Consider the following 22255-nt stretch of genomic DNA (forward strand, 5'->3'; position numbering starts at 1 on the left):
TGGCGTCTCCTCCCTCCCGGCCAGCGCCTCCCTCTCCGGCCATGGAGGTAGCGGCGGTGGCGGCACGAGGCCGCGCCACCCCGGCCGTCCTCCCTTCCCGGCCGCGAGCACCGCGCCGCCCCGGCCATCCTCCGGCCCGCCTCGCCCCCTTCCTCGAACTCAGTCCACGCGCCCTCGAGCTCAGTGGGGCCACGGGCGACGGCGAAAAGCTCGCGGCGGCAGCGTACGGGCCTCGGCGTCTGGCCTCCCTTTCTCTCCCTCCTCTCCCTCTCCCTCTATCTCTCTCCTGCGGCTATCAGATCCGGCTCCGGGGAGCTGTGACCAGGCGGCCGGAGCTTGGGCCGGTGGTGGGCCCGCGCGGCGCGCGGCGGGGCGCGAGGAGCCTCGGGCTTGCGCTGCGAGGAGCCGGCGGGGTGTGGCCTCGGCCAGCCGCCGGTCGTTGTTCGCCAGATGGATGGGCACAATTTTTTTTAATAACGTGGCCATGCTCTCCTGTCTTTTTTGGTGCGGAAATCGTAGGAAGAGATTGGGATCTCTTTGTAACTAATGCTATTTATTACCATAATTCATGCTCATAGTAAATATAGCTATATTTTTGAACATTTAAATTTTGAATGAGGGAGTACAGTTTAGCTGCTGATCCATCGGTACCCCACGTGTCGTCCCGTTGGGCGGAACACCCAGATCCTGCCCGCTGCCTGTCCGCCGCCCAAGTCACCGGCGCCCGGCGGAAGCCTCCGCAGCAGCGACGGAGGCGGTGGTGGGGCCCTCCACCCTCCCTTCTTCCTCCGCACTCGTCCGCGACCGTTGGTTCGGCGCGGCGATGGCACGTCCACCGACGGGGTGCGGATACGGACAAGGGTCCGTGCTCCGCCGTGAAAGCCCAGCCCACGTTCGACGGCGGTTCTCCGGCGAAAGTTCGGTAGGTGTAAGTGGGGGAGCGATGGCGGCCCCACTCACGGCCCGCTGGCCATTTTGTCCAGGTCTTTCCAAAAAAAAAACCTTCATTCACACGGGGCCAAATCAAATGGTCCACCAAACTTCATTTAGGCCCAAATACGGCGGCAGCGCAGGACCTCGTATTGGGCCATAAAGAGTAAGGTTTAGGGTTCGTTCCCCGAGCGAACGCTTCGCCTCGTCGCCTCCTTCCTCCCGCCGGCGGACGTCATCGGAGCGCAAACCGGACGACGCGGCACGAAGGGGTGAGGTGATGGGCACGGCGAACGAAGGCGGTGGCGGGAGCAACGGCAAGTCGGCCTCAGTGTGGCGGGCGGAGGAGGCCGTCGCGGGCAACCGCGGGGCGCTCCAGGCCCTCCGGGAGCTCGTGATGTATCCGTTCCTCTACGCCCGCGAGTCCCGCAAGCTCGGCCTCAAGGTACTGTGTCGCTTCCTCTTGCCCTCGTCAGACCTCGTCACTGTCTGCTACAGCTTTGTGTAAATCAGTCAGCTAATCGCCGTTCGGCTTGCACTCTTCAGTGGCCGAGAGGTTTGCTGCTCCACGGCCCCCCTGGCACCGGGAAGGTACTGAATTTGCTATGCCTAGTCTTAACTCTATCACAAATCTTCGTATACTGTAGATTGCTCAAATTGGTTTTATGTGGAATTTGCTGTTAATTTTACTTGTTGATATCAAAATTGGCAAGAGCTAACTATATGGTGGCTGTTATTTTGGCAGACAAGCCTAGTTCGAGCTGTTGTTCGAGAATGCAATGCGCACCTGATAATGATCAAGTACCATATTTACTTTGAAGTGTTTCTGCTTAGTGCTGACCAGTACATCGTATGTTTAGACATGACCCTGAAGTGTTGTTTGTGCCCATCTTGACAGTACATATTCTGTACACAAAGCCAATGTGGGGGAGGGAGAAAAGTTCCTGCGTGAAGCCTTTTCTGAAGCATATTCTCAGGCTTCACGGGGTAAACCAGCTGTGATATTCATTGATGAACTTGATGCCATATGTCCATGCCGCAATAATAGGCAGGTTCTTCATAACTTTTTTCTTTCCTTTTTTGTTTTGCGTATGTTGTTGAAAATGGGATCTTAATTTACTTTCACAGGAGAGAGAATGAGGCCCGCATTGTTGGTCAGCTTCTTACTCTGATGGATGGAAACAAGAAATCATCAAAGATGCTTCCTCACATAGTTGTTGTTGGGTCGACTAACAGGTCTGGGCATACCACACGTGTGATTTGTTATTTTAGAATTGTTGGCATAACTAAAGGTCCAAGTTTTAGAATCCTGCTGGAACAATGATTTGGCATAATTCAAGGTCCATGTCATACTATAGTATGTTTTTTTTGAGCATGTCATACTATAGTATGCTATGCCGAAACAAATGCACAGAAAGTGTGCTTAAGATAGTCTTTTAAGCATAAGTGTGCTTAAGATTGTCTTTTAAGCATTATGGTGGTGGATATTGTCTTTCTTCTTGAACAAACAGCTTGTCATCTCATCAGGGTGAACGCTATTGATCCAGCATTGAGAAGGGGAGGACGTTTTGACTCGGAGGTAGAGGTTACCATTCCTACAGTTAAAGAACGGCTGCAGATTCTTAAGGTAATAGATTCTTCTTTTTAAGTTGCGACCTTTTCTTCCTTTATGAATTATGATTTTGTTAGTGGTTCTCCTTTGTTGTTACTGTTCAATTTAGGCATGTAGCTTAGAATCGCTGTTGAAGAAAAATGTAATATTGACTTTTAACCACTTGTTTGTATATGTATTGGCACCATATCAATGCCCGTGCTTTATGAAATCTTGAGCTCATGTTCTTGATGTCTTTACATAAGGTGTAATTTCATATGTCGTTATCTTCAGCTTTATACCAAGAGCCTACATCTTGATGAAAATGTCAATCTTGAAATGATTGCTGCATTCTGCAATGGTTATGTTGGTGCTGATTTGGAAGCTTTATGTCGAGAAGCTGCCAAGCTTGCATATCATAGAATGTTGGACACGGGTGAGAATGTACTTAAACTAGTAATGGAGGACTGGGAGTCTGCTAGATCTATGGTAAGTCCAAGCATAACAAGAGGGGTAACCAAAGAAATTTCGATTGTTTCATGGGATGATATTGGAGGCTTGAAAGATCTAAAGGTACGTTTTCTGTTTTAGCTTCCGTCTAGTGAAAACCTATTTTTATTGTTATTTTTCCCATGCTTCAGAAAGAGCTTCAGAAAGCTGTTGAGTGGCCCATCAAGCGTGCTGCTGCATGTGGCAAACTTGGGATACCACCAGTCCGCGGGGTACTTTTGCATGGTCCACCAGGGTGCTCGAAGACTACCCTTGCAAAGGCCGCAGCGCATGCTTCTCAAGCTTCTTTCTTTTCTTTGAGGTTTGTCGTAGAACAATGTTATATATTGATACAAATAATGGCTCACTCTCCATGCGAAGAACAGAGAAATTTATCCCACAATGTTTAAAACAGACTAGCATAATGCACTGGTTTTCTGCTGTTGAGTTAATATCTGGTATCCAGAAGTCTGCAAAAAGCAAAAAAAAAACAAAACAAATGTACCTTCAAATTTGCTCCTCAATGCTCATTAGGTTCTTCACATATACTCTTATCACAGTGGCGCAGAATTATACTCAAAGTATGTTGGAGAAGGTGAAGCTCTGTTACGAAGAACATTTCAGAAGGCACGTCTTGCTTCTCCAAGCATTATATTTTTTGATGAGGCTGATACAATTGCCCCCAAAAGGTACACTGACAATTGGTGCATAATTTTAGTAAAAACAAATATATATTTCAGAATGGTCATTTCTTACAGAAATGGATATGGATTATCATAACCAGTCTTTTGCCACAATAATGAAATCTGCTACACGACACATAATATGGATTATTGAACAGTTTGAGTGCAAAAAAGAAAATCCTGTTGAATGGTTTCTCTGATTTTCTTTCTTTATTGAAGTATATAAATGGTTCATGTGGACTCCAGACGTGATCATTGCTTTTAGATTCAGAGTACTGAATCTGAATTTTACTACAAAATAGCTTAAATTGGTACTTCTATGATCTTGCAGAACTGGCCCTGGTGGGAACTCCAGTGGTGGTGTCACAGTTGGAGAAAAACTTTTGTCAACTTTGTTGACTGAAATGGATGGTTTAGAATTGGCTACGGTAAATTTAGCCTGCAGATAGCTTTGTGTGATTCTACTTATCAAATCTACACGTGTGTTCACTAGAAGGCTATTCTTTTTTTTTGTAGGGAATTATTGTATTGGCTGCTACTAATCGCCCAAATGCAATTGATCCTGCGCTTATGCGCCCAGGGCGTTTTGACAAGGTGTCTTTACTTTTGATTGTCATTCATGGAAGCATGCTCACATAGACGCCAACAATAATTTTCCATTGATTTGCAGGTGTTGTATGTTCCACCGCCAGATGTGGAAGGGCGATATGAGATACTACGCATCCACACACGGAAAATGAAATTGGGGGAGGATGTCGATCTTTGGAAGATCGCGGAGTGTACCGAGCTGTTCACTGGTGCTGATCTTGAAGGCCTTTGCAGGGAAGCTGGAATGGCAGCATTGAGGGAAGATCTATCTGCACGTTACATTAGTAACACACACTTCCAGACTGCCCGAAGTTCATTGAGACCCTCCCTTACAAAAGCAGTAGTTGATGAGTACTCAAATGCAGCCATCAATGATCCATCAGCTAGGAAACATTAGGATTTTGTTCGTCTTCCACTTTGTTGTGCAAGAATATTCTAGATGATCCACATCAGCATAAAATGCATTTGATGTTTGAAAAGTTTCAGTTCTTTATTTTTCTTGGAAACAGAATGCATTGTTACTTTGCTGCTGCAGTTTCATTTTTCTGTGCACACATGACTGGTCTTCTTGTACATGGTCAGTTCAGCAGCATTGATGTAAGTTTACGAGATCATGAGAACTTATTTATGAATATCGCAAGGAAGCTGTTATTACTTGTCGCAAAGAGAAGCTACAAACATCAGTAGTTTCCAGTCAAACTGAATACAAGCAGATCAGTTCCAGATGTGGCAATAAATTAAAGTATTTTACAATGGGGAGAAAGTTTCAGAGGGGGGCTTCCAGTGTACATCTTTTATACATCCATGTCCTTATAGACTAAGAATGCACTGGTCTTGCAGTAGCGGCATGCTAGTGCTTTCGCTGAGGAGGTTGGGGGTGAGAAAGCAAACTGGGAGATCCCCAAAGTCCCGCCTTCACAGAAGGTTTTTCTGCATCAGATGAATGGAAGTGTCAATATCAGGAGAGAGGAGCTCGGTCTATGGAAATTGCTCAACAAAGGCACCAAAAAATATATAAGAGTTATAAAAAAAATAGCCTAGCAATACTTTATACAGCATAAAAGAATTTGATCATTGATCACTAAGCAAACTGCCGCAGTCTGCTAGAGTATCTTGTTGCTAGGCGGAACGGTGAATGCCTGAAAATGATCTGAATTGTGGGCACAATGGGGGAATGCTGTACATTAAAAAAGATGCTACCTTGTAAATAGACAGAATTTATGGAGCAAATACGCATCTTGAAAAATCAAACATAGTCTTACCTTGCAACATCCATTAGTTTGGAGCCTATTTGTTTTCTTCTACGTGATGGTACCTCTGTTCTCAAGGCGGTAAGGCGGACGCCTAGCAAGGTGGGGCGGCTGGACGCCTAGGCGAGCAAGGCGCAAATCGGTGGACGGCGCATGGACGCCTAGGCGTCGCCTAGGCGACGCCTTGAGAACAGAGGATGGTACAACCCAGATGGCACGAAATCCACAAAGCGCAGGAACAGCTTCCTTATCACAAATTATAGCACCAGGATCCTGACACTCTCCTTTGTTCTTGACCGAAGGATTCCGTCTTATGATTTCCCTCTTGAAGCTGATTTTGCCAAACTCTAACGTATGATCCGTTTTCCTCAATTCATTATTATTAGCCAGCAAATCACTATGGCTTTCTTCTGTGGAGCTCGGGATAACTCTATGTGCTGCTTTTATTGGTTCAGTGACAAGGCAGCCCACAATTCTCTGGCAAGATATGTACAGATAAACCTACACAGTAACTATTATGATTTTATTACCAAGTAAGACAAATGTACTGCAGAGATTATCATAAATGGACTAATAGTATGTAATTACCTTGCAAAGTTTATGCAGGAGTTTCCCTTCAGCAAATCCCAGCTCCTTCTCCACCACTGTGATCACCTCCTTGACCTGCCATGTTAGTTTGGCATCACATAACTTGTATCATAAATATATACGACCTGCATCCCCATTTTGTGAAGTTAAGCTTAGGCATTTAAAGTAAAGCTGGACGGTTAACAGCCTGCATTTCTTAAGAAATTGTGGTGCTTATAACATTTTTAACACAAGGAATTGAGTTCAGTTGAGTTGTACCTTACTATTCCACATATGAGAATTCTCATCAGTTACGAGAATTACCCGGTCTCCGCCTTGAGACCTTGCAATCAGAGTCTCATTTCGCCAGCCCTGCAGCTCATCGGTTAGTTAACGCTCTCCAAAGAAGCACGCAACAAGAGTACGATGCAGAGAGCCAGTGAGCAACAAGACCTTGAACGGAACTCCCTCGAAGTAGCTCTTGTGGTACGCTTTGTGAACCTTCTCGTCGTCGTCGTTCGCACGGGCGTACATCATGCCGCAGACGGAGCAGGTGTGGAGGACGAAATCGGGCTGCCCCAGCTCCAGATGGAACTGCGCATAGCTCCTCTTCTTGCTGACAAGCTCTCCGCGCCCGCCCTCCTTGGAGTTCCGCTTCTCCTCCGCCGCGCCGCCACCGCCGGCGCCGCATCCCTGCCCGTGCCCCTCGCCACCGCCACTGCGCAAACTCGTGGAAATGAGAACGGGATCACAAGTTGCTTCTCCCCGCGTACCACATGTGCCAATGCATCTGGTCCTCGCATTATTTTGTCAGACATCACAGCAATTGAACGCAAAGATTCGGATCCGGCAGGAATTGGTACCAAGGCTAATCAATTCGAAGAAGGCGAACCTGTTCGGATCTGGGGCCGTTTCCTGCCGCTTGAAGAAGGCGCTGATCTTGGGCTGCATCCCCTCGCCTCGCCTTCTCACGAGCTCTCGTTGTCCGCCCTCACCCTTTGCTGCCTCCTGCCGGAGAGGGGAAGAGGGCGCGGCGGTCGCGGCGGGAGGCGGCGCTTGGGGAGTTTAGCCCTTTGGGGACGAAGAGGGGATCGACGGTGGAGATGTGGTACTGGGGGTGACCGCGGGGCGGATCGGACGGACAGGAATTGAGACGCCCGTCGCGCGGGTCTGCGAAAACTAGATGTTGGATTCGGCGCCAAAACGACCGCCCCAAATTGAGGCAACGTGTACATTAGACTAGTAGACCACAAATCTCGCGTTTCCCATTTGCAACAAAACGAGAGGATGCTCAAGCAAGACAGTAAGGCTGACCACAGCGGAGGGAGCAAGAGCAAATTTGCTCCCTCCTCGTTTCCCACGTCCTTTTTGTCTACAGTGCCAAACAGTGCATCTACAGTGTCAAACAGTGTATTTGTTCCTTCATTTGCTCCTTCCACTGTGGACGGTCTAATAAGATGCTTGCTGCGGTTTCAAGTGTTGGGCCCATGGAAACAACAGGGTCGTCTTCAATTTTCCGTTTTGATATTAGCACCGTTCCCTTTTGAGTCCGATGGCTAATTGAGAGCACCGTCACCACCACCCACTGGTAGAATGCAATAGGGGCGTCCTGGAATGCAATTCATTTTCTTTGTTGAAAAATTAGAGAAATTGCCATCTTCTACTCTCTCAGAAATTCCGAGATTTATATATAAAGAAAATTACGAAACTATAAAAGTCACGTGCAAGAGTTGACGGACCTCGATGTGCGTTATGCATAAACCTCATGTGCTAGGTCCTTTGTTGTTTTTTTGAAGCCTCTCATCTAGGTACAGTTGTAGAATCTATTCATATATATACTCACACTACACATGTACAAACAAACCTATAAGTACACATAGATCTAAATCGAAACAAGGAACTAATATTCTGGAGTGAGCACCTGTACACGGGCGCCCTCGCTCGCACACTTGGCGAGCTTGCCAACCGAGCTACGGCTCGTTCTCGGGTCCTTCGTTGTTGTCACCATACGTAGGCCGTCAATATTTCTTCTTGCCGTAGAAAATTTCTCGGGTCCTTCGTTGTTGTCACCATACTTGTCACCATACGTAGGCCGTCAATATTTCTTCTTGCCGCAGAAAATTTTGCGCCGGTGAAAGTTTGCTTCTCTTGTATAATTTTCATCAATTCTTCCCTATTCCTTGGGCTCGCCATCCTATTAAAGAAATAAGATAAAGGGGAAGATGTTGTGAAGAGAAGCTTGCATTTAGGCCCTGTTTAGTTTTCAAAAAAATTTATACAGTACCCGTCACATCGAATCTTTGGACACGTGCATGGAGTATTAAATGTAGTTGAAAAATAACTAATTATACAGTTGAACTGATTAGCACGAGATGAATCTTTTAAGCCTAATTAGTCCATTAGACATTATTTGTTATGTAACAACAAAATATGTTACAGTACCAAAAACTCAAAAAATTTCATCAACTAAACACACCCTTACATCTGGACTGGGGAAAAGATGCGGCTGAAAAGGAACAAAACATCTAGAACGTTCGTCGTATTGGAAGAGAATACCAAATCACGAAATCATCTGCAAACGAGAAAAAAGAAAACATGAAAAGGATTTAAGAGGAAGGAAAAAAAAGGGTAAACGCCTGAATAAACAAGAATACCCACTGCTGACCCATCTTCACTGAAGATGACCCGAATCGGCCTCGGTCATGCGCGGGAGCGGACAGCGACAGCGCAGCAGCACGGGAGGTGAAGATTTTTGTACGGGGTACCCTGTCAGACAAACAGACAATTCACTGATCCAGACATTCGGTTCGTCTGGTAGCTGATGGATCGATCGACCTTTTGTAGAACGGGATCCATACCCAATGCTGAAACGCGGTGCAGATACAGACGCAGGCAAACCTGAACCTGCAGAGCGCACCAATGGCAGATCACGATCTGCTAGTGCTAAAGCAGCTGAGTCCAGTGAGGTCAAACCCCGAGCTGAGTGAGCTCGGATACGCGTCGAGCACCTTTCGCTTTTCACCAGCAAGCAATCGCCTCGCCCTGCATTATTTCTGAGCGGATTGCGGCGGCGGCTCCTCGCTAGATCCGCGTCCGCGAAGACGGCCCAGATGGAGCCCCAGGATGACGGACCCCTTCGCCTCCAAGAACCCGCCGCCGCCGGCTGCGGCGGCGTCATTGGCAAAAGTTGCGTCGCCTCCCCCTGCCGATGGCTGCGGCGGCTGTCCCGCAAGCTGCACTGGAGCTTCGTGCTCGCGGTCGTCGCGGTCTATGGCGCCTGCCAGGGCGTCGGCAACGCCGTCGGCGGCGTCGCCGCGGGGTACTACTGGAAGGACGTGCAGCGCGTGCAGCCGTCGGCGGCCCAGTTCTACCAGGGCGTCACGGACGCGCCGTGGGTCGTCAAGCCCCTCTGGGGACTGCTCACCGACGTGGTCCCGGTCGCCGGCTACCGCCGCCGCCCGTACTTCGTTCTCGCAGGTTAAAGATCTGAACTTCCTTGGTTCCATCACCATCAGCCCGGTCGAGCCAGCGGGTTCTGCATCCTTGTCTTGCCATAATGCAGGCGTGGTCGGCGTGTCGTCAATGCTGATGCTCTCCCTGCACCGCGGATTGGGGATCATGCCGGCGCTGCTAGCCCTGACGGCGCAGAGTGCGGGCGCCGCGATAGCCGACGTGACGGTGGACGCCCTGGTTGCTCAGAACAGCATAACGCACCCGCCCCTTGCTTCCGACATGCAAAGCCTGTGTGGGTTTAGCTCCTCTCTTGGGGCATTGGTTGGATTCTCCATTAGCGGCCTGCTTGTTCACTCAATGGGCTCTCAGGTGTGACATTTCTCGTAAACGATTGATTGCCTTTGTCTCTCATACTTTCTCTGACTGTCATTATGGAGTCATATGTCCTGTTCATGATGTTCGAAGGGTGCTCTTGGCCTGTTGAGCATCCCCTCTATACTGGTGCTCTTGGCCGGGATCCTGCTGAAGGAGAACCACGTTGCAGAATTTGACTACAAGCAGGTCAGATAACTGACCAACATTTCTGTTTGCATGAACTGCTGATGCACCCATGGAGAGTAATGTCACTTAAGATCTTGCTGAATTCAGGTTCATAAAAAGTTCTACAAAGCGATTCGGTCTATGGGGACAACACTGAAATGCCCAGAGGTCTGGCGGCCATGTGTATATATGTTTGTTTCTCACAATTTGAGTCTGGATATTCAGGGAGGAATGTTCTACTGGTACACAGACCATGTGGTTGGACCTGGGTTTTCTGAGGTTAGCACACTTACTAGATATATCATCATTTCATAGAAATGACTAAAGACCTGAAATTACAAGCCGTTGGTCGTTAAATCCTTATTGGAAGGTTTTATTTCAGCTGAATACATTTTGTTCATATGTTTATTATATGGTACTATTTTGATTGTCTAGCAAAACTACCAGGCAGCAAGATATGCAGTCACTAACGGTTTCTTTCATGTAGATAGAAACTACCAGGCAGCAAGATATGCAAGTTACTAACGGTTTCTTTTACGTAGCTGAACATGAAATTTAATGTTATATGGTTATGGTCAGGTCAATATTAATTTAAATTTTATGAAAAAAGTTTGACAATATGACCCGTCAATTCGCTCAAATATTATCTTGAAATTTCATTATTTTACCTTACTACCTTGTTATGGCGATGTCTTGTTGCCAAAGGAACTTACATAACATTTACATCGGTACAGGGATTTATCGGTCTCATCTTTGCAATTGGTTCATTTGGTTCACTGCTTGGAGTTTTGCTATACCAAAGCGCTCTGAAGGACTATTCTTTCCGCAGCATACTTTTATGGGGTCAAGTGCTGTCTAGTCTGGCAGGAATGCTCGATCTGGTATTGGTGACCAGGCTAAACTTGAAAATTGGCATACCGGATTATTTCTTTGCAATGATCGATAACAGCATTTCCCAAATGGTTGGCAGACTCAAATGGTTGCCACTTCTTGTGCTTTGCTCCAAGCTTTGTTCCCCCGGCATCGAAGGAACATTTTACGCGCTACTCATGTCACTACAAAATGCCGGGTTGCTGATGTCTGCTTGGTGGGGTGGCTTGCTGCTGCACATGCTGAATGTGACTCGAATGGAGTTCAGTAACCTCTGGATCGCTGTCTTGATTAGAAACATTTCAAGGCTTGTCCCATTGACACTATTGTTTCTTGTTCCTCAAAGTGATCAGAACTCAACACTCCTGCCTGCAGAGATGCTTGAATGTGACACAACAGAAGCTGTGAGGGCAGGATCAGTTGAATTCTCAGTCCTCGTTCAAGAAGATTCTGGCTGCATTTCTCCCAATATGGTGGCTGAGGATGGACGAACCAAAATGCTTGATGCAGAAATCGATGATGTGGAATCAATCCCGCTGGTTAGTAAGAGCCAGACCATTGATTCATGATGTGTTAAGTGCCATGATTTGGCAAATGATTCCATGACTCATCCCCAAGTCCGTTAAAGACGGTAAGACATTGCATCGAAGATCGAACAAAGGAATTGGAGAATTTGGTACCGAAATGCGGGACTTGGAATTTTCACTGTTACATAGGTGGTAGCAGTCATGAGCAAGAGTTGACTGAGCTCAAGCATAGCTTGTTGATACACAGTTTTAGGCACTTCAATTACTCCTTATCGCCATTTAGACATACTGAACACATTCCTTCCGGTTATAGAAATCCATTCTTTGAATGCCAGTGTTTCGAGTATATGTTCTTTGCACACCATAATAAACAAGCAGAAATTGTAGTTGTGCATTTGACCCAAGTCATTTCCGATTCTTTGCTTTGCTAGCTGAGCCTGATGGCTTTTGGCGACCGTGGTGCCCGGTCCAGCCGCTTGAACCGTGTATTAACAGTAGTACATACAGTACGTCGCTTGGCGCTGTGACTGTTCCGGTGTCCCTTCACTAGTATGCGAGGGATATCTGGGATGGTTGCCCAGGTGAGGCCGTGAGAGCATCCAGCACGTGATGGGGCTCCTGGATCATGAAAGGCCGAGTGAAAGAGGAAATCTGCAGGTGCAGATGCAAGGGCGTCATCTGCCAAGCCGCCGAGCGCCCGGACCAGGCAAACTCGTCTTGGAGCTCCAGCGCCAGCGCCCCGTCCACCGGCGGGCGGGTGGTGGAGGCAGAGGCGGCCAGGCCGTTGGCGCCAGCAGCTCGGTCCCAGGACCCGTGCGCCGGCCGCTGGGGCGCTGGCTGCCAACATGACAAGTTGTAGCCTGCCGAGCCACCGACTTCACCTGAGGGGTCGTGGTCCCGGTCGCCCTCACCGCGCGCGGACCTGCCTCAGAGCCAACCGCCTGCACGTACACCGCGGCGGGCAACCCTGCCAGTGCCAGTTCCCCGTGCGCGATCTGATCCAAGGATCGGAGTAGCATTAGAACACGGCCAAGACTGGATCTGAGTCCCAGCTGCGTTTGCTCTTGCTGAGCCTGAGAATTTTGACAATCAACAGATAACCCTCACAATCCCAACCTCCGTCAGTCATCATGATATCCAGTCAGTCGGAACTCAGAAATAACAAGATGATCATCTGGAAGCTTGCATTTGTTCGGCAGTTCACAATACAGTGCCTGATCGCCGTGCAAACCACATGGTTCACGTCAAACACTACACTGCCAGAGTGCCAGATAGACCTTTACACAACATGCCAGGAATTTCGAACCAGCCTGGCACCTTCGTCCTCGACGTGTGCGCTGCCGAAAACCAGCGGTGACCATGCTCTACTGTTCAGCCAGCCTCTTCAGGTGCTGAAACAGCTTCTGTTTTATCCACTGGCGGTCATATGGCAGGCAAGCATGGAGGGAATCGTCGAACCTGCAAGTGCCAGAACAGGTTTTAGCACGCCATGTGGGGTGGTTGTTTCGTCTTACTGCTTTGATGCTCTGAAAGTCCAAGAAACATGTACTTACACCAGTGCGCTTATGTCGATCAGGCCATCAATGAAATTGTACAGGTCACTGATATCATAAGTCAAGTTCATGACCATCGGGTTGATGTTCCTGATTTTCCTTTCATAGAGGCCACAGATTCCTGCCATTTCAGAGAACAGCACGGTAAGAAGAAAAATGTGTGTTGATAACAAAGAACTCAAATATGAGCCATATAACTGCTGAGTAATACGGCCACATGGCAATATGGAAAAATTGACAAATCACAGGCCCTGGGCAATATGGCAAAGTTGAATATTAGAGGAATTTTTATAAAAAACAAGGTAGCTCAGGAGTCCATATCATAATTGCTGGAAAGGGAGCACATTTGGCAGTTGAATATATGAATCTACATATCTTCATTGAAATCGATGTAAGTTTCATATTCTTCAACTAAAAATCAACAAAATAGAACCCAAGCATTAACGTTTTGATCACAACAGTTTGTTGACTAACCATTAGAGACAGCGCACCATGCAACAATTGGTAAACAGCATTTGTTATATGCGAAATCCAACTACTTAAGAAGCAGTAAGAATAGAAGATGGGAATCTTGACTTCCAAGTCACACCAATTAATACTGAAGCAAATAGACTAGCTCTGATGAAATTTTAGTAGATATATCATATATACCATTGACAGCTAAAAAGTAGCACTGTAGCACAACCGCTTTCATAGCTGGAGAAAGGAAAGAATATGCAATGATTCTCGAATCAGTAACCGCGTGAAGGAGATGCTTGAAACATAAAAATTAAGTGAATTACAGGTTCAAAATATTGAACAGCATTCAAGAATGAAGAAAGGTGACCGAGAAAATAAAGCAAGTAATTCCTTGAAGAGAAAAGAAAAGTGTAAATGCTAGAATGACATTAGCATTTTAAACAATCATAAGAGGAAACACAAAGATGCATACCATCCAGTGCGTGGTTAACTGAATCGAAATCCATAAATGTCCTCGTAGCTCTGTTCTGCGATGGTTGCATGAGAATGATGGTATGCCTTCCCGCCTGCAAGAGCCTTACGAATCATATGTAGGCATTATGCTAAAAAAGAATCAGTTACCAAGTAGACCTTGCTGCGAGGACAGTAAGAGCGAAACACTATTGATGTTATCATGACATTGCTCACAAAGGTTCGTCAGGGAAAAAAATGGCTCACAAAGAGTAAGCACTAAAGAACAGTCTGCACTTTTTCTCACTTTCCACAGGCATTAAGGGTGAAACTTCTAACTTTTCAGACTATGCGGTGCACATTCAGGCATTCTCAACTGAATAATTACCTCAGTAAGTCTTTTCGGTCACAGTCAAAACCATCCAATAGGGCAACAACCAGAAAATAAAATCCCCCCAGAAGAGCAAACCACTCGACATCTAACCACGCTCACTGATGATAAAACTAATTAAGCATCGCGGCCGCCACGAGTACAGGGCCAACAAGGGCTGCTTAGGTCACGGCCGCCTCACAGGCAACACCGGTTCCCGCTGCCTCCGCTACCCGTGCAAGCTTCCACTAACAACCAAAGAAACGGCTAGAGTAACAACGGCAAGAACAGCCCGGGCGCCGCCACTGGAGGAGCAGCAGGATTAGATAGTCGTACCATGGCCCTCGGCGCGGATGCAATTCCGGGATCCTGCAGAGCCCACAGTCCACCGACCAAACCCTAGCAAGCAAATTTGCAGGCAGCCCGCTGCAATTCCAAGAACGGTCTGCTTAGTCGTGAAAAGGGGAGAGTGCAGCAAGAATTTGAGCACGATCAAGGGTAAGATTAGATTACCAAGGAGCACGAATGCTGCCGATCTCCCCTACACCTGTTAGAATGCTGAACGGTCGGGCAAAGTGGGGCTAACCGACCGGGGAAGGGGAAGGTTGCGTACGAGCAACGCAGGAAGGTATGCAAATGCGCCACCAGTCTGATGAAAGGTCTGAACTAAAATGGCACCTGAGCTTTCCACCTATAAGCCGATAAGAAAGTGTGCAAAATTCTACGGAGTATTAAACTACAGTAACTAAGATAGTGTTCAAAATTTACTCGCAAATTATCCAGCTGAGGGACGGAATTACATCATCAAAGCGGAAGGCCGTGTGCATATGCAGCCGAACATCGCAAGGTTAACTGAAGGGAAATTGGACGAAATAGCACATCATCATCACAGGCTAAAGCGGCCACCTATGGAGACCAAATACTGACTCCTAAGTAACGCAATATATTGTAACCGACAAAATATTCCAAAACCATAGTACAATGTTACAAAATGTGTAGTCACAGAAAAAGAACTAACAACATTATGAGGTGGACACAAAAACATCACATTCAGCCTTGTTCATCTAAGGCTCCAGCAAATTAAGCTGGCCGCCCAAGAGCAAAATCCATGGCTTCTTTCTTTCCCTTCATTGTCGTCGAAACAATAATCAACACTCATCTGATCTCGCAAAATTATACAGCTCAAAACTAGCTGTCCCTCACATCTTTGGTACGAGTTCCTCGGACACCTAAACTATAAGAGAATACATGATGCTGCCTCAGCACTAGATACAGCATCCAGGAAAGTTGATATGGGCCATAAACTGCTGAGAAACATTATTCCAAAAGGCTTTTGCATGCGTCAATTACAGCAGCATGTGAACCCAAGACAGCCTGACCTGACGGGTTTGTTTCCATGGTTTTCATGACAGCGTTGAAAACTTGCTTGCGGTAGAAGGTATCCTCCATTTTCTTTAAAATCTCCTCCACAGCTTCAAATCTCAAGCTGCCCGACAAACTCAGACGAGCAATAATTTCACCAAATTGTGTTGGAGCTTTAGGAAGGTCGATACCAATGTCATCCAGCAGAGCGCTGTACAGCATGCATCCAGTTTCCAGGTCTTCAGTCTTGAAAATTTTCTTTGTGTACAGATGCTCCAGTAGCCTAACAAGAGGATCGACAAAATTGGTACCTTTATCTAGGGCGAGATTGATAGCTTCCTTAACAATTTCAGGGTAGTAACCAGGACTCTGCAACTCCTCAATACATTGTTGTGCTTCATCCAAAATACGTATACCAAAATACTCCTCAAGAAGAGACACTGTTTTCTTTTGAAGCTCAGCAGAGTTCCCCTTGGGAGCACTAGCTGGTTTATCAGGGACCGGGGCAACGGCTGGAGCTGCACTTAACGGTTTTGGAGATGGCGTGGTTTGAGCTGGTGTTGGACCAGCAGCAAAGCTGGAAGGACGAGATGCTGGAACACCAGTTCCCAAAAGTGCACTCTTGCCAATTAGTGCTGCTCCACTACCTTGAGGAAGAAGCCTGGAGTTAATAGATGATGTCTTGTGAACTGTTGACAGCTTATTAAGCAATGGGGTCTGGTTGCGAAGTGGGTCGCCTCTTGGCATTGATCTAGAACGCGGAACTTCCCAGTTATCATTATCTAATCCAGGCATTCCAGGCATCTTTCTTGACCCAGGCATCCCTGGCATCATACCTCCAGTTCCTGGCCGATTCATTGAAAAACCTCCAGGTGAAAGGGGTCCTGGTGAACTACGGCCATTCCTAATGACTGCTGCTGCTCCAGGTCGCAAACCAAGATTCTTTTCAGCCTCAGAGTGAATTTCACTGATTGTCTTGGCCTTAATCTGAAAGTCATAAACACATAGATCTTAGAATAATTTTACAAGGGAACTGACAGTGATATAGAATACTGTTGCTATGTTTTTTTACCAATCTACTCCCTCCCGTCCCAAATTATTAGTCGTTTTGGTTTTTCTAGATACATCAATTTTGCTATGCATCTAGACAAGATATATATCTAGATGCATAGCAAAAACTATGCACCAAGAAAAGCCAAAACGACTAATAATTTGGAACGAAGGGAGTACAATATATGGCATCAAGAATGTTCAGTAAAGTGATATGTCAATAATAATATGACATACTCCCTCCATTCTCTTTTGAAAGTCCCATTTCCAAAATTAAAATATTCACAAATGATAGTCCTATTTGCTCTTGATAAGGACCATGACAATAAATAGCACTAGTAACAAGGAGTTTCTAGCAAAGTCATTGGAGGACTAGCAAAAAGCCTTGTGTTACATTAATTAGATGATAAGTAAGGTTGCTTTTTCTTGGTAATTGTGTCAAGGTGAAGTAGGACTATCAATAGAGAATGGAGGAGTAACATTGTAAGCACTTAACATCAGGTATCAAGCATTAGCTTCATTGCAATCTAAGTGGCATATCAAGATTACAGAACCTAGGCATGCTTGCAGTCAAGGCTATACGTCATTGCAAACCCAATTAATAGCTAAAACATAGTTCAGTGATTTTTTTTTACCTCCTCCCGTCGAGGCACCCAGTTATTCGACCGGAGATCAATCACATTGCGAACCATGAACCTCAATCGAGGTGCAAGCTGAGGGTTTGTTGTTAGCTCCTTCATCTGGATGAAGTAAGTATCATTGATTCGCCGAGACTTTGGGTTCTCATCAAGCTGTTTACCAATTGTATTGAAGAAATGACAGATAGCCTCAACATCCTCCTCTTCGGGACATGGTTTTTTATCAGGCCCAGACCCCAACAACTCCTGTGCACGCAAAATGGATTAGAAGAGTTCACTAAATAATGAAGGTACTGCTGTTGGCTCCTGATACGTACCATAACAATGTGATGAACTATTTTCTCAGGAACCATTTTTTGTTTGAGTAGCTCACCAATTAGCCGAATATTTCCAAGTGTTCTAAGTTTGACCAACCGTTCTTTGTCCCTTCTCTCCATCTCTTGGTCAGGACCAGTTAATTTTGCAATCTCAGCTCTTAGGCTGCTGGCGCCTTCGAAGGCTTCCTGGCAATTGTTCAATAGCACACGTTTAAATGTGATCTCTTTGCCACCCTGTTCTTCAGGAGGGAATGATGGGAGCTTCTCATTGAGATCAGAACAAAGTTGAGCATACATAGGACAGAAGGTGGGCTCAAAAACTGCCTTCTCAAATATGAGAGAAATAACATCCTGAATTGAAAGCACAAGATAGCAAAATGTCAGAAAACAGAAGGCAACAAAAAGGTAATGGCATACTTAGTGCTGAAAGTTCCCACACGTAAGAGAATTTCTAGGCAGAATGAAACAAACCTTCAAAATATCAGCAGTAGTGATTCCAGCTTCCATTAGCTGACCCTTGAGTAGATCAAATTTCTCTGGTGTAAGTTTGTTCAGTATACTGCACAATCAAGAGCAATTAAACAACAAATGGATAAACTAGAACTGTGAAAGTTTTATTGTGCAGATAAGACCAATAAACATCACCCTTAAATAACCAATCAAAAAGGAATAACCTACCCTTTAACAGTTTTCAAGACTCTTTCTTTCTCTGAGAGATTGCCTCTTCGGGCTGACCAAGGTACTTCAGCCTTAATAAGAGCAGCTGTAGGGCCAACCTGCAATTTGAAAAAATAACAGAAAAGTGATGATCTGAAGTACATTAAAATAACAGACAGATGTGCCAAAAGGCTAGCCCGCTCCACGTACATGCAAGCTAAGTTAATATATGGTCTTGAGGCATAAGACTAAGGGCTTCCAGTTTACTTGACTTCGTGCCAGTGCTGTTTTGGTTCCAATTTGTTTGCAGCACAAATTTGTGTCATTTACAAGCCCAACATTCATGAGTAAGATATACCCATAATCAAATAGACTAATGAAACATTTCTATGCCAACTATTGAGGTAAATCAAATGACCCAATATTGACATAATTTTCAGCAGAATTAAGTTGTTCTAATAAAATTGACGAAAGGAGTCACAGCCAATAAGCACTGAGTAACTGCATATATGGTAAATAACCAAATCAGTTTCAATCCAAAGCCAAAAAAAATGCAAGGAAAACAACAAATAATTGAATTGCAAACTGGAACAGAAAAAGTAAGCAGGGCTTTTTGTACTCATTATCTTGAAGGTACCTGAGCTTTTGAAGCAAACTGGGAGCTTAACTGATCTTGCCTGCTAACTTGCTCTTGATGCCTACCACCAGAAGCATATGCTTCTTTAGCCTCACGAATATTGTCCCAAGATTTCTCTTCATTAGCTGGAGGTGGTTGTACTGAGCGTGCACGCCAATCACGGTTATCTGCCTCAGCATACCGATTGTGTGCTTGTGTTTGGGCTGGGGCTTGGGCTTGCACTTGAACCTGAATAACAAAGAACTACTTTAAGCATGACTTAAGAAAAAATGTGCAGAAGTGAAATATGTTATGGTTTAAGCAAAACGACATCTTGTCAACTATCTATCTAGCAATGTCAAGGAACATCTAAACATAGTACATGGTAAAGTAGTAAATTGAAGATAACGAGAAGCTCACAGTTGAGTCATTGCGAAGCCAGCTCTGATCTTCACCATGAAGCTCTGTATCAATCTCTTGCTTGATTCTTAAAATGCCCTCAGGCACATCAGCAATCTGTCAAGAGGAAGAACTGCAATCAGTGTCGAAGCGTATAAAATATCGAGAAGAGCAGTAGAACAACTAAACATACTGCATGATGCATTCAATGACAACCTCACAGTTACTTATAATCGTGAAGCTATCCAGTGTCACATGAAATGTTTTCCAAAGAAGTGTTAACCAGTCACTGAAATTGGCAGAGCTGTTGCATGCTTATCTCTAAAAAGAAAGATAGCACATCAATATCTAGACTCATCCAGCCTTTTCAGTTGTCATCCTTTCAAACTAAAACTATCCGTACTGGGGAAAAAACTAAGGCCTAAAAAAATTCAAATTAGAAGCTACCAAAAATAATGATCAGAAGAAGTTTGATCAACTAAAAGGTGTCCTTCCACAACTTTTTTAACATACTTTTTTAACATCAACATGTGCAACTTCACCCTCGTGTACTGTGAATGACTCTACCTCCATCCTGAGTTTTACTCTCTCAGTTGAGAAATGTATGTTACTTTGGATACGGCACTATCTCCAGGATACAACTTTCAGAGAAATAAAAGTTTCCATGCAATATGCTCAACAGAATCTAATAACAATAGGAAAGTGCACTTCTAATGGAAATGGTTATTAAAACCATTTTATGGCATTCTAGAGACTTTACTCATTATTCGGAGGTGAATCATAGAACACTAAAAGATGTGGTATCTTATGGACCTAACATAGGTCACATCCCTCACGCCGTTCCCTGCTGAAGTTGCCATTTGAATGCAAAATACTCACAGTGGTATGCAAAAGGAAGTAGTATTTTCCATGCATATATGCTCTTTTTGTCATAGAACTACTGTAAGAATATTCTACAAGAATTTCTGCTATTTTCAGATATGCCAAGGTGCATATTACAGGCACTTCCCATTAAAACCACAAATGACTACCATAAAAAAAACACAAATGACACATCTCATCAATCCAGAAACTGAGTATGAAGCATTGACATTAAGTAACAAGTACCTCACGGAGCTCAAGAAGTTGATCTCTTGTATAGCGAACACGCTCTCGCGGCTCAAAATGTGAATCACCAATCTGCACCACAAGGGTAACACTGAAAAGTTTGCTAATTGAACTTAACAGCAGACTATAATTCCTGCTATAAATAAATTTGACAACTCAACCCAAAAAAAAGTAAACAATGTAAAAAAAATCCTTGCGTCCTGCTAAGTATAGGTCCATATGTAGACTGACACGCAAAGCCAGGTTCAGCTAACAACTTAGCCACATAATATCTTGCCCACACAAACCACATATAAGGGCAAGTGAAGCCCTGAAGATGGAAACCCAAGAGCACGAGCATCCATGGGTCAGAATCTACCAAATCACCTCCCAGCAACGAGTATCAATCCTTTGCTAACGCATCAGCACCTCATAAAACCTCATTCAATGGCGTGACGGCTACTAAATCTCACCATATCTGACAACAAAACAGCGCGCAGCACCAAGAGACGCCCCTCTACAATTAACACCGCCCCCTCATAACGAGATCCGATCGTTTCCCCCGGATCTCCGCCTCCCTCCCTGACGCAGACCAATCAAACCAGCTACGGACAGCAGACACGTCCCCCCCAGATCGAGCCCCCCTCACCTTGGAGATGCCGGAGGCGCCCCCGCCGTGCGGGCGGAGGAAGTCGCTGGAGCCGGAGGTAGCGGCGGCGAAGGCGGGGGAGAAGAGGCGGCCGGCGCGCGGGCCGCCGCCGCCGCCGGGGCGCAAGCTGATCACAGGCTGATCCGGCTGCATGCTTCGGGCGAGAGAATCCGACCAGGAAGCGAATCGCGCGGGGCTCGATCGAGGAATCGGCGAGCGCGCGGGGGGAAATCGCGGAGGAATCGAAGGTTGTGGGGGAGGGTGGGAGGGTTCCGTCTGCGACCTCTCTTTCGGGGAAGAGAGGAGGACAAGGGGAGGGCGTGGGCGACGGGAGGAGGTGGGGTTTTATCTGGGGAGCTAGGGCTGTGGGGCTGTATCGTAGTTTCCTGCGGGATGCGAGGGTAATTTCGTGATTGCGTGCAATGTTTTTGCGGGAAGGGTGGCGCTTGGGCCCCGCCTGTCGGGTGGCGCTAGTTCTGGCGGTGTAGGTAATGACGGTTCTAGGCAGGTGAGGTTGGGGTATTTACAGCTATGTGCCCGCTTTCAGCTGCACACTGATGCTGTGTCGTCTCCAACAGTGAACGTACTTCAGTCGAAGTCCGGTAACGTCCTCGTACAGTAAAATAAAATACAGCAGAATATAGCATGCAATACTAAGTTTCTTCTTTCTTTATCTGGAAATATGTCGAGTTTAGACAATTTGCACAAATCGGGACATGTGAATTTCGTGGAATTCCACATTAGTCCGTTTTCAGTTCCCATAGGATTTGGATTCGGAAAAAAAAAATCATGAATTCCAATAAATATCTTAATTTCTATTTTACGAAAATCATAAAAATGGTAATTCTCCGACCTATGGAATCTGACCAAAAAAATGAACCTGTGTGTGGAATTTGCAAGTTTGATGATTGACGTGAACTCGGTTGGACACTCTATGTTAGTACAAGCTATTTTGAATACGAATTCTTGATCTTTTAGATGAGCAAACATGTACCTACACAGAAGCCGGCTGGAAAAGAGGAATACACAGAATCTCCATGGCACACCCATACAAGAATTCTGCCTGCCCAAACACTTTCCAGAAATGCGTACATATATGGACCGAAGTAAAAGAAAAACTAAAACCACGCTCCTAGTCTTGAAATGGACCGAAATGTTGGT

General features: G+C 45.7%; 5 protein-coding genes across 7 annotated transcripts; 2 read left to right on the forward strand and 3 right to left on the reverse strand.

Annotated features, from left to right (window-relative positions):
- The first annotated feature begins 1110 nt into the window (after window positions 1-1110).
- On the forward strand, window positions 1111-4921 carry LOC120642412 (cell division control protein 48 homolog B-like). The gene is made up of 12 exons (XM_039918917.1): window positions 1111-1375; window positions 1477-1521; window positions 1676-1731; window positions 1829-1978; window positions 2059-2166; window positions 2458-2557; window positions 2816-3094; window positions 3163-3332; window positions 3571-3699; window positions 4025-4121; window positions 4210-4287; window positions 4364-4921. Exons 1-12 carry the CDS (start codon window positions 1211-1213, stop codon window positions 4676-4678), a joined length of 1692 nt encoding a protein of 563 aa, XP_039774851.1. The 5' UTR covers window positions 1111-1210; the 3' UTR covers window positions 4679-4921.
- On the reverse strand, window positions 4914-7227 carry LOC120642501 (protein CHROMOSOME TRANSMISSION FIDELITY 7-like). 2 transcript variants are annotated; one of them, XM_039919061.1, is made up of 7 exons: window positions 6991-7227; window positions 6552-6816; window positions 6378-6470; window positions 6120-6194; window positions 5736-6008; window positions 5544-5596; window positions 4914-5211 (listed from the first exon to the last, which is right to left on the reverse strand). In XM_039919061.1, the coding sequence occupies exons 1-7, from the start codon at window positions 7047-7049 to the stop codon at window positions 5076-5078; spliced, it is 954 nt and encodes a 317-aa protein (XP_039774995.1). In that variant the 5' UTR covers window positions 7050-7227; the 3' UTR covers window positions 4914-5075. The 2 variants fall into 2 exon arrangements, with proteins under 2 accessions (XP_039774995.1, XP_039774994.1); XM_039919060.1 differs by having other exon boundaries at window positions 5736-6032; window positions 6991-7211.
- A 1697-nt stretch (window positions 7228-8924) lies between these two features.
- On the forward strand, window positions 8925-11892 carry LOC120642414 (probable folate-biopterin transporter 2). Of its 2 annotated transcripts, XM_039918921.1 has the most exons (5): window positions 8927-9575; window positions 9661-9920; window positions 10017-10112; window positions 10200-10370; window positions 10826-11892. In XM_039918921.1, exons 1-5 carry the CDS (start codon window positions 9209-9211, stop codon window positions 11528-11530), a joined length of 1599 nt encoding a protein of 532 aa, XP_039774855.1. In that variant the 5' UTR covers window positions 8927-9208; the 3' UTR covers window positions 11531-11892. The 2 variants fall into 2 exon arrangements, with proteins under 2 accessions (XP_039774854.1, XP_039774855.1); XM_039918920.1 differs by having other exon boundaries at window positions 8925-9920.
- A 693-nt stretch (window positions 11893-12585) lies between these two features.
- LOC120642592 (enhancer of rudimentary homolog) lies at window positions 12586-14996 on the reverse strand. Its single transcript, XM_039919186.1, has 5 exons — window positions 14834-14996; window positions 14657-14746; window positions 13973-14066; window positions 13042-13162; window positions 12586-12946 (listed from the first exon to the last, which is right to left on the reverse strand). The coding sequence occupies exons 2-5, from the start codon at window positions 14657-14659 to the stop codon at window positions 12853-12855; spliced, it is 312 nt and encodes a 103-aa protein (XP_039775120.1). The 5' UTR covers window positions 14660-14746; window positions 14834-14996; the 3' UTR covers window positions 12586-12852.
- Window positions 14997-15243: 247 nt separating this feature from the next.
- Window positions 15244-21404, reverse strand: LOC120642379 (eukaryotic translation initiation factor-like). The gene is made up of 9 exons (XM_039918877.1): window positions 21095-21404; window positions 20467-20538; window positions 19381-19476; window positions 18982-19209; window positions 18366-18463; window positions 18159-18246; window positions 17688-18038; window positions 17368-17616; window positions 15244-16669 (listed from the first exon to the last, which is right to left on the reverse strand). Exons 1-9 carry the CDS (start codon window positions 21245-21247, stop codon window positions 15638-15640), a joined length of 2367 nt encoding a protein of 788 aa, XP_039774811.1. The 5' UTR covers window positions 21248-21404; the 3' UTR covers window positions 15244-15637.
- Between the last annotated feature and the right edge of the window lie 851 nt (window positions 21405-22255).

This window comes from Panicum virgatum, chromosome 7K (assembly GCF_016808335.1).
Source record: "Panicum virgatum strain AP13 chromosome 7K, P.virgatum_v5, whole genome shotgun sequence".
Taxonomy (NCBI): Eukaryota; Viridiplantae; Streptophyta; class Magnoliopsida; order Poales; family Poaceae; genus Panicum; species Panicum virgatum.

What these genes read in the sequence shown, in the direction of transcription:
- LOC120642412 (XM_039918917.1), top strand. Translation starts at nt 1,211, where the DNA reads ATGGGCACGGCGAACGAAGGCGGTGGCGGGAGCAACGGCAAGTCGGCC. An exon ending in GTTGTTGGGTCGACTAACAG is followed by an intron (nt 2,167 to 2,457) that starts GTCTGGGCATAC and finishes TCATCTCATCAG; the next exon opens with GGTGAACGCTATTGATCCAG. An exon ending in AACGGCTGCAGATTCTTAAG is followed by an intron (nt 2,558 to 2,815) that starts GTAATAGATTCT and finishes CGTTATCTTCAG; the next exon opens with CTTTATACCAAGAGCCTACA.
- LOC120642501 (XM_039919060.1), bottom strand. Translation starts at nt 7,049, where the DNA reads ATGCAGCCCAAGATCAGCGCCTTCTTCAAGCGGCAGGAAACGGCCCCA. An exon ending in TCCTGCATAAACTTTGCAAG is followed by an intron (nt 6,033 to 6,119) that starts GTAATTACATAC and finishes GTTACTGTGTAG; the next exon opens with GTTTATCTGTACATATCTTG. An exon ending in GATTTCGTGCCATCTGGGTT is followed by an intron (nt 5,597 to 5,735) that starts GTACCATCCTCT and finishes TTGAGAACAGAG; the next exon opens with GTACCATCACGTAGAAGAAA.
- LOC120642414 (XM_039918920.1), top strand. Translation starts at nt 9,222, where the DNA reads ATGACGGACCCCTTCGCCTCCAAGAACCCGCCGCCGCCGGCTGCGGCG. An exon ending in CAGAATTTGACTACAAGCAG is followed by an intron (nt 10,113 to 10,199) that starts GTCAGATAACTG and finishes TGCTGAATTCAG; the next exon opens with GTTCATAAAAAGTTCTACAA. An exon ending in TTGGACCTGGGTTTTCTGAG is followed by an intron (nt 10,371 to 10,825) that starts GTTAGCACACTT and finishes ACATCGGTACAG; the next exon opens with GGATTTATCGGTCTCATCTT.
- LOC120642592 (XM_039919186.1), bottom strand. An exon ending in AGTTAACCACGCACTGGATG is followed by an intron (nt 13,163 to 13,972) that starts GTATGCATCTTT and finishes CTGAAATGGCAG; the next exon opens with GAATCTGTGGCCTCTATGAA. An exon ending in ATCGACATAAGCGCACTGGT is followed by an intron (nt 12,947 to 13,041) that starts GTAAGTACATGT and finishes TGGCACTTGCAG; the next exon opens with GTTCGACGATTCCCTCCATG.
- LOC120642379 (XM_039918877.1), bottom strand. Translation starts at nt 21,247, where the DNA reads ATGCAGCCGGATCAGCCTGTGATCAGCTTGCGCCCCGGCGGCGGCGGC. An exon ending in AGTTTGCTTCAAAAGCTCAG is followed by an intron (nt 18,464 to 18,981) that starts GTACCTTCAAGA and finishes TTCAAATTGCAG; the next exon opens with GTTGGCCCTACAGCTGCTCT. An exon ending in GTCTTGAAAACTGTTAAAGG is followed by an intron (nt 18,247 to 18,365) that starts GTAGGTTATTCC and finishes TTGATTGTGCAG; the next exon opens with TATACTGAACAAACTTACAC.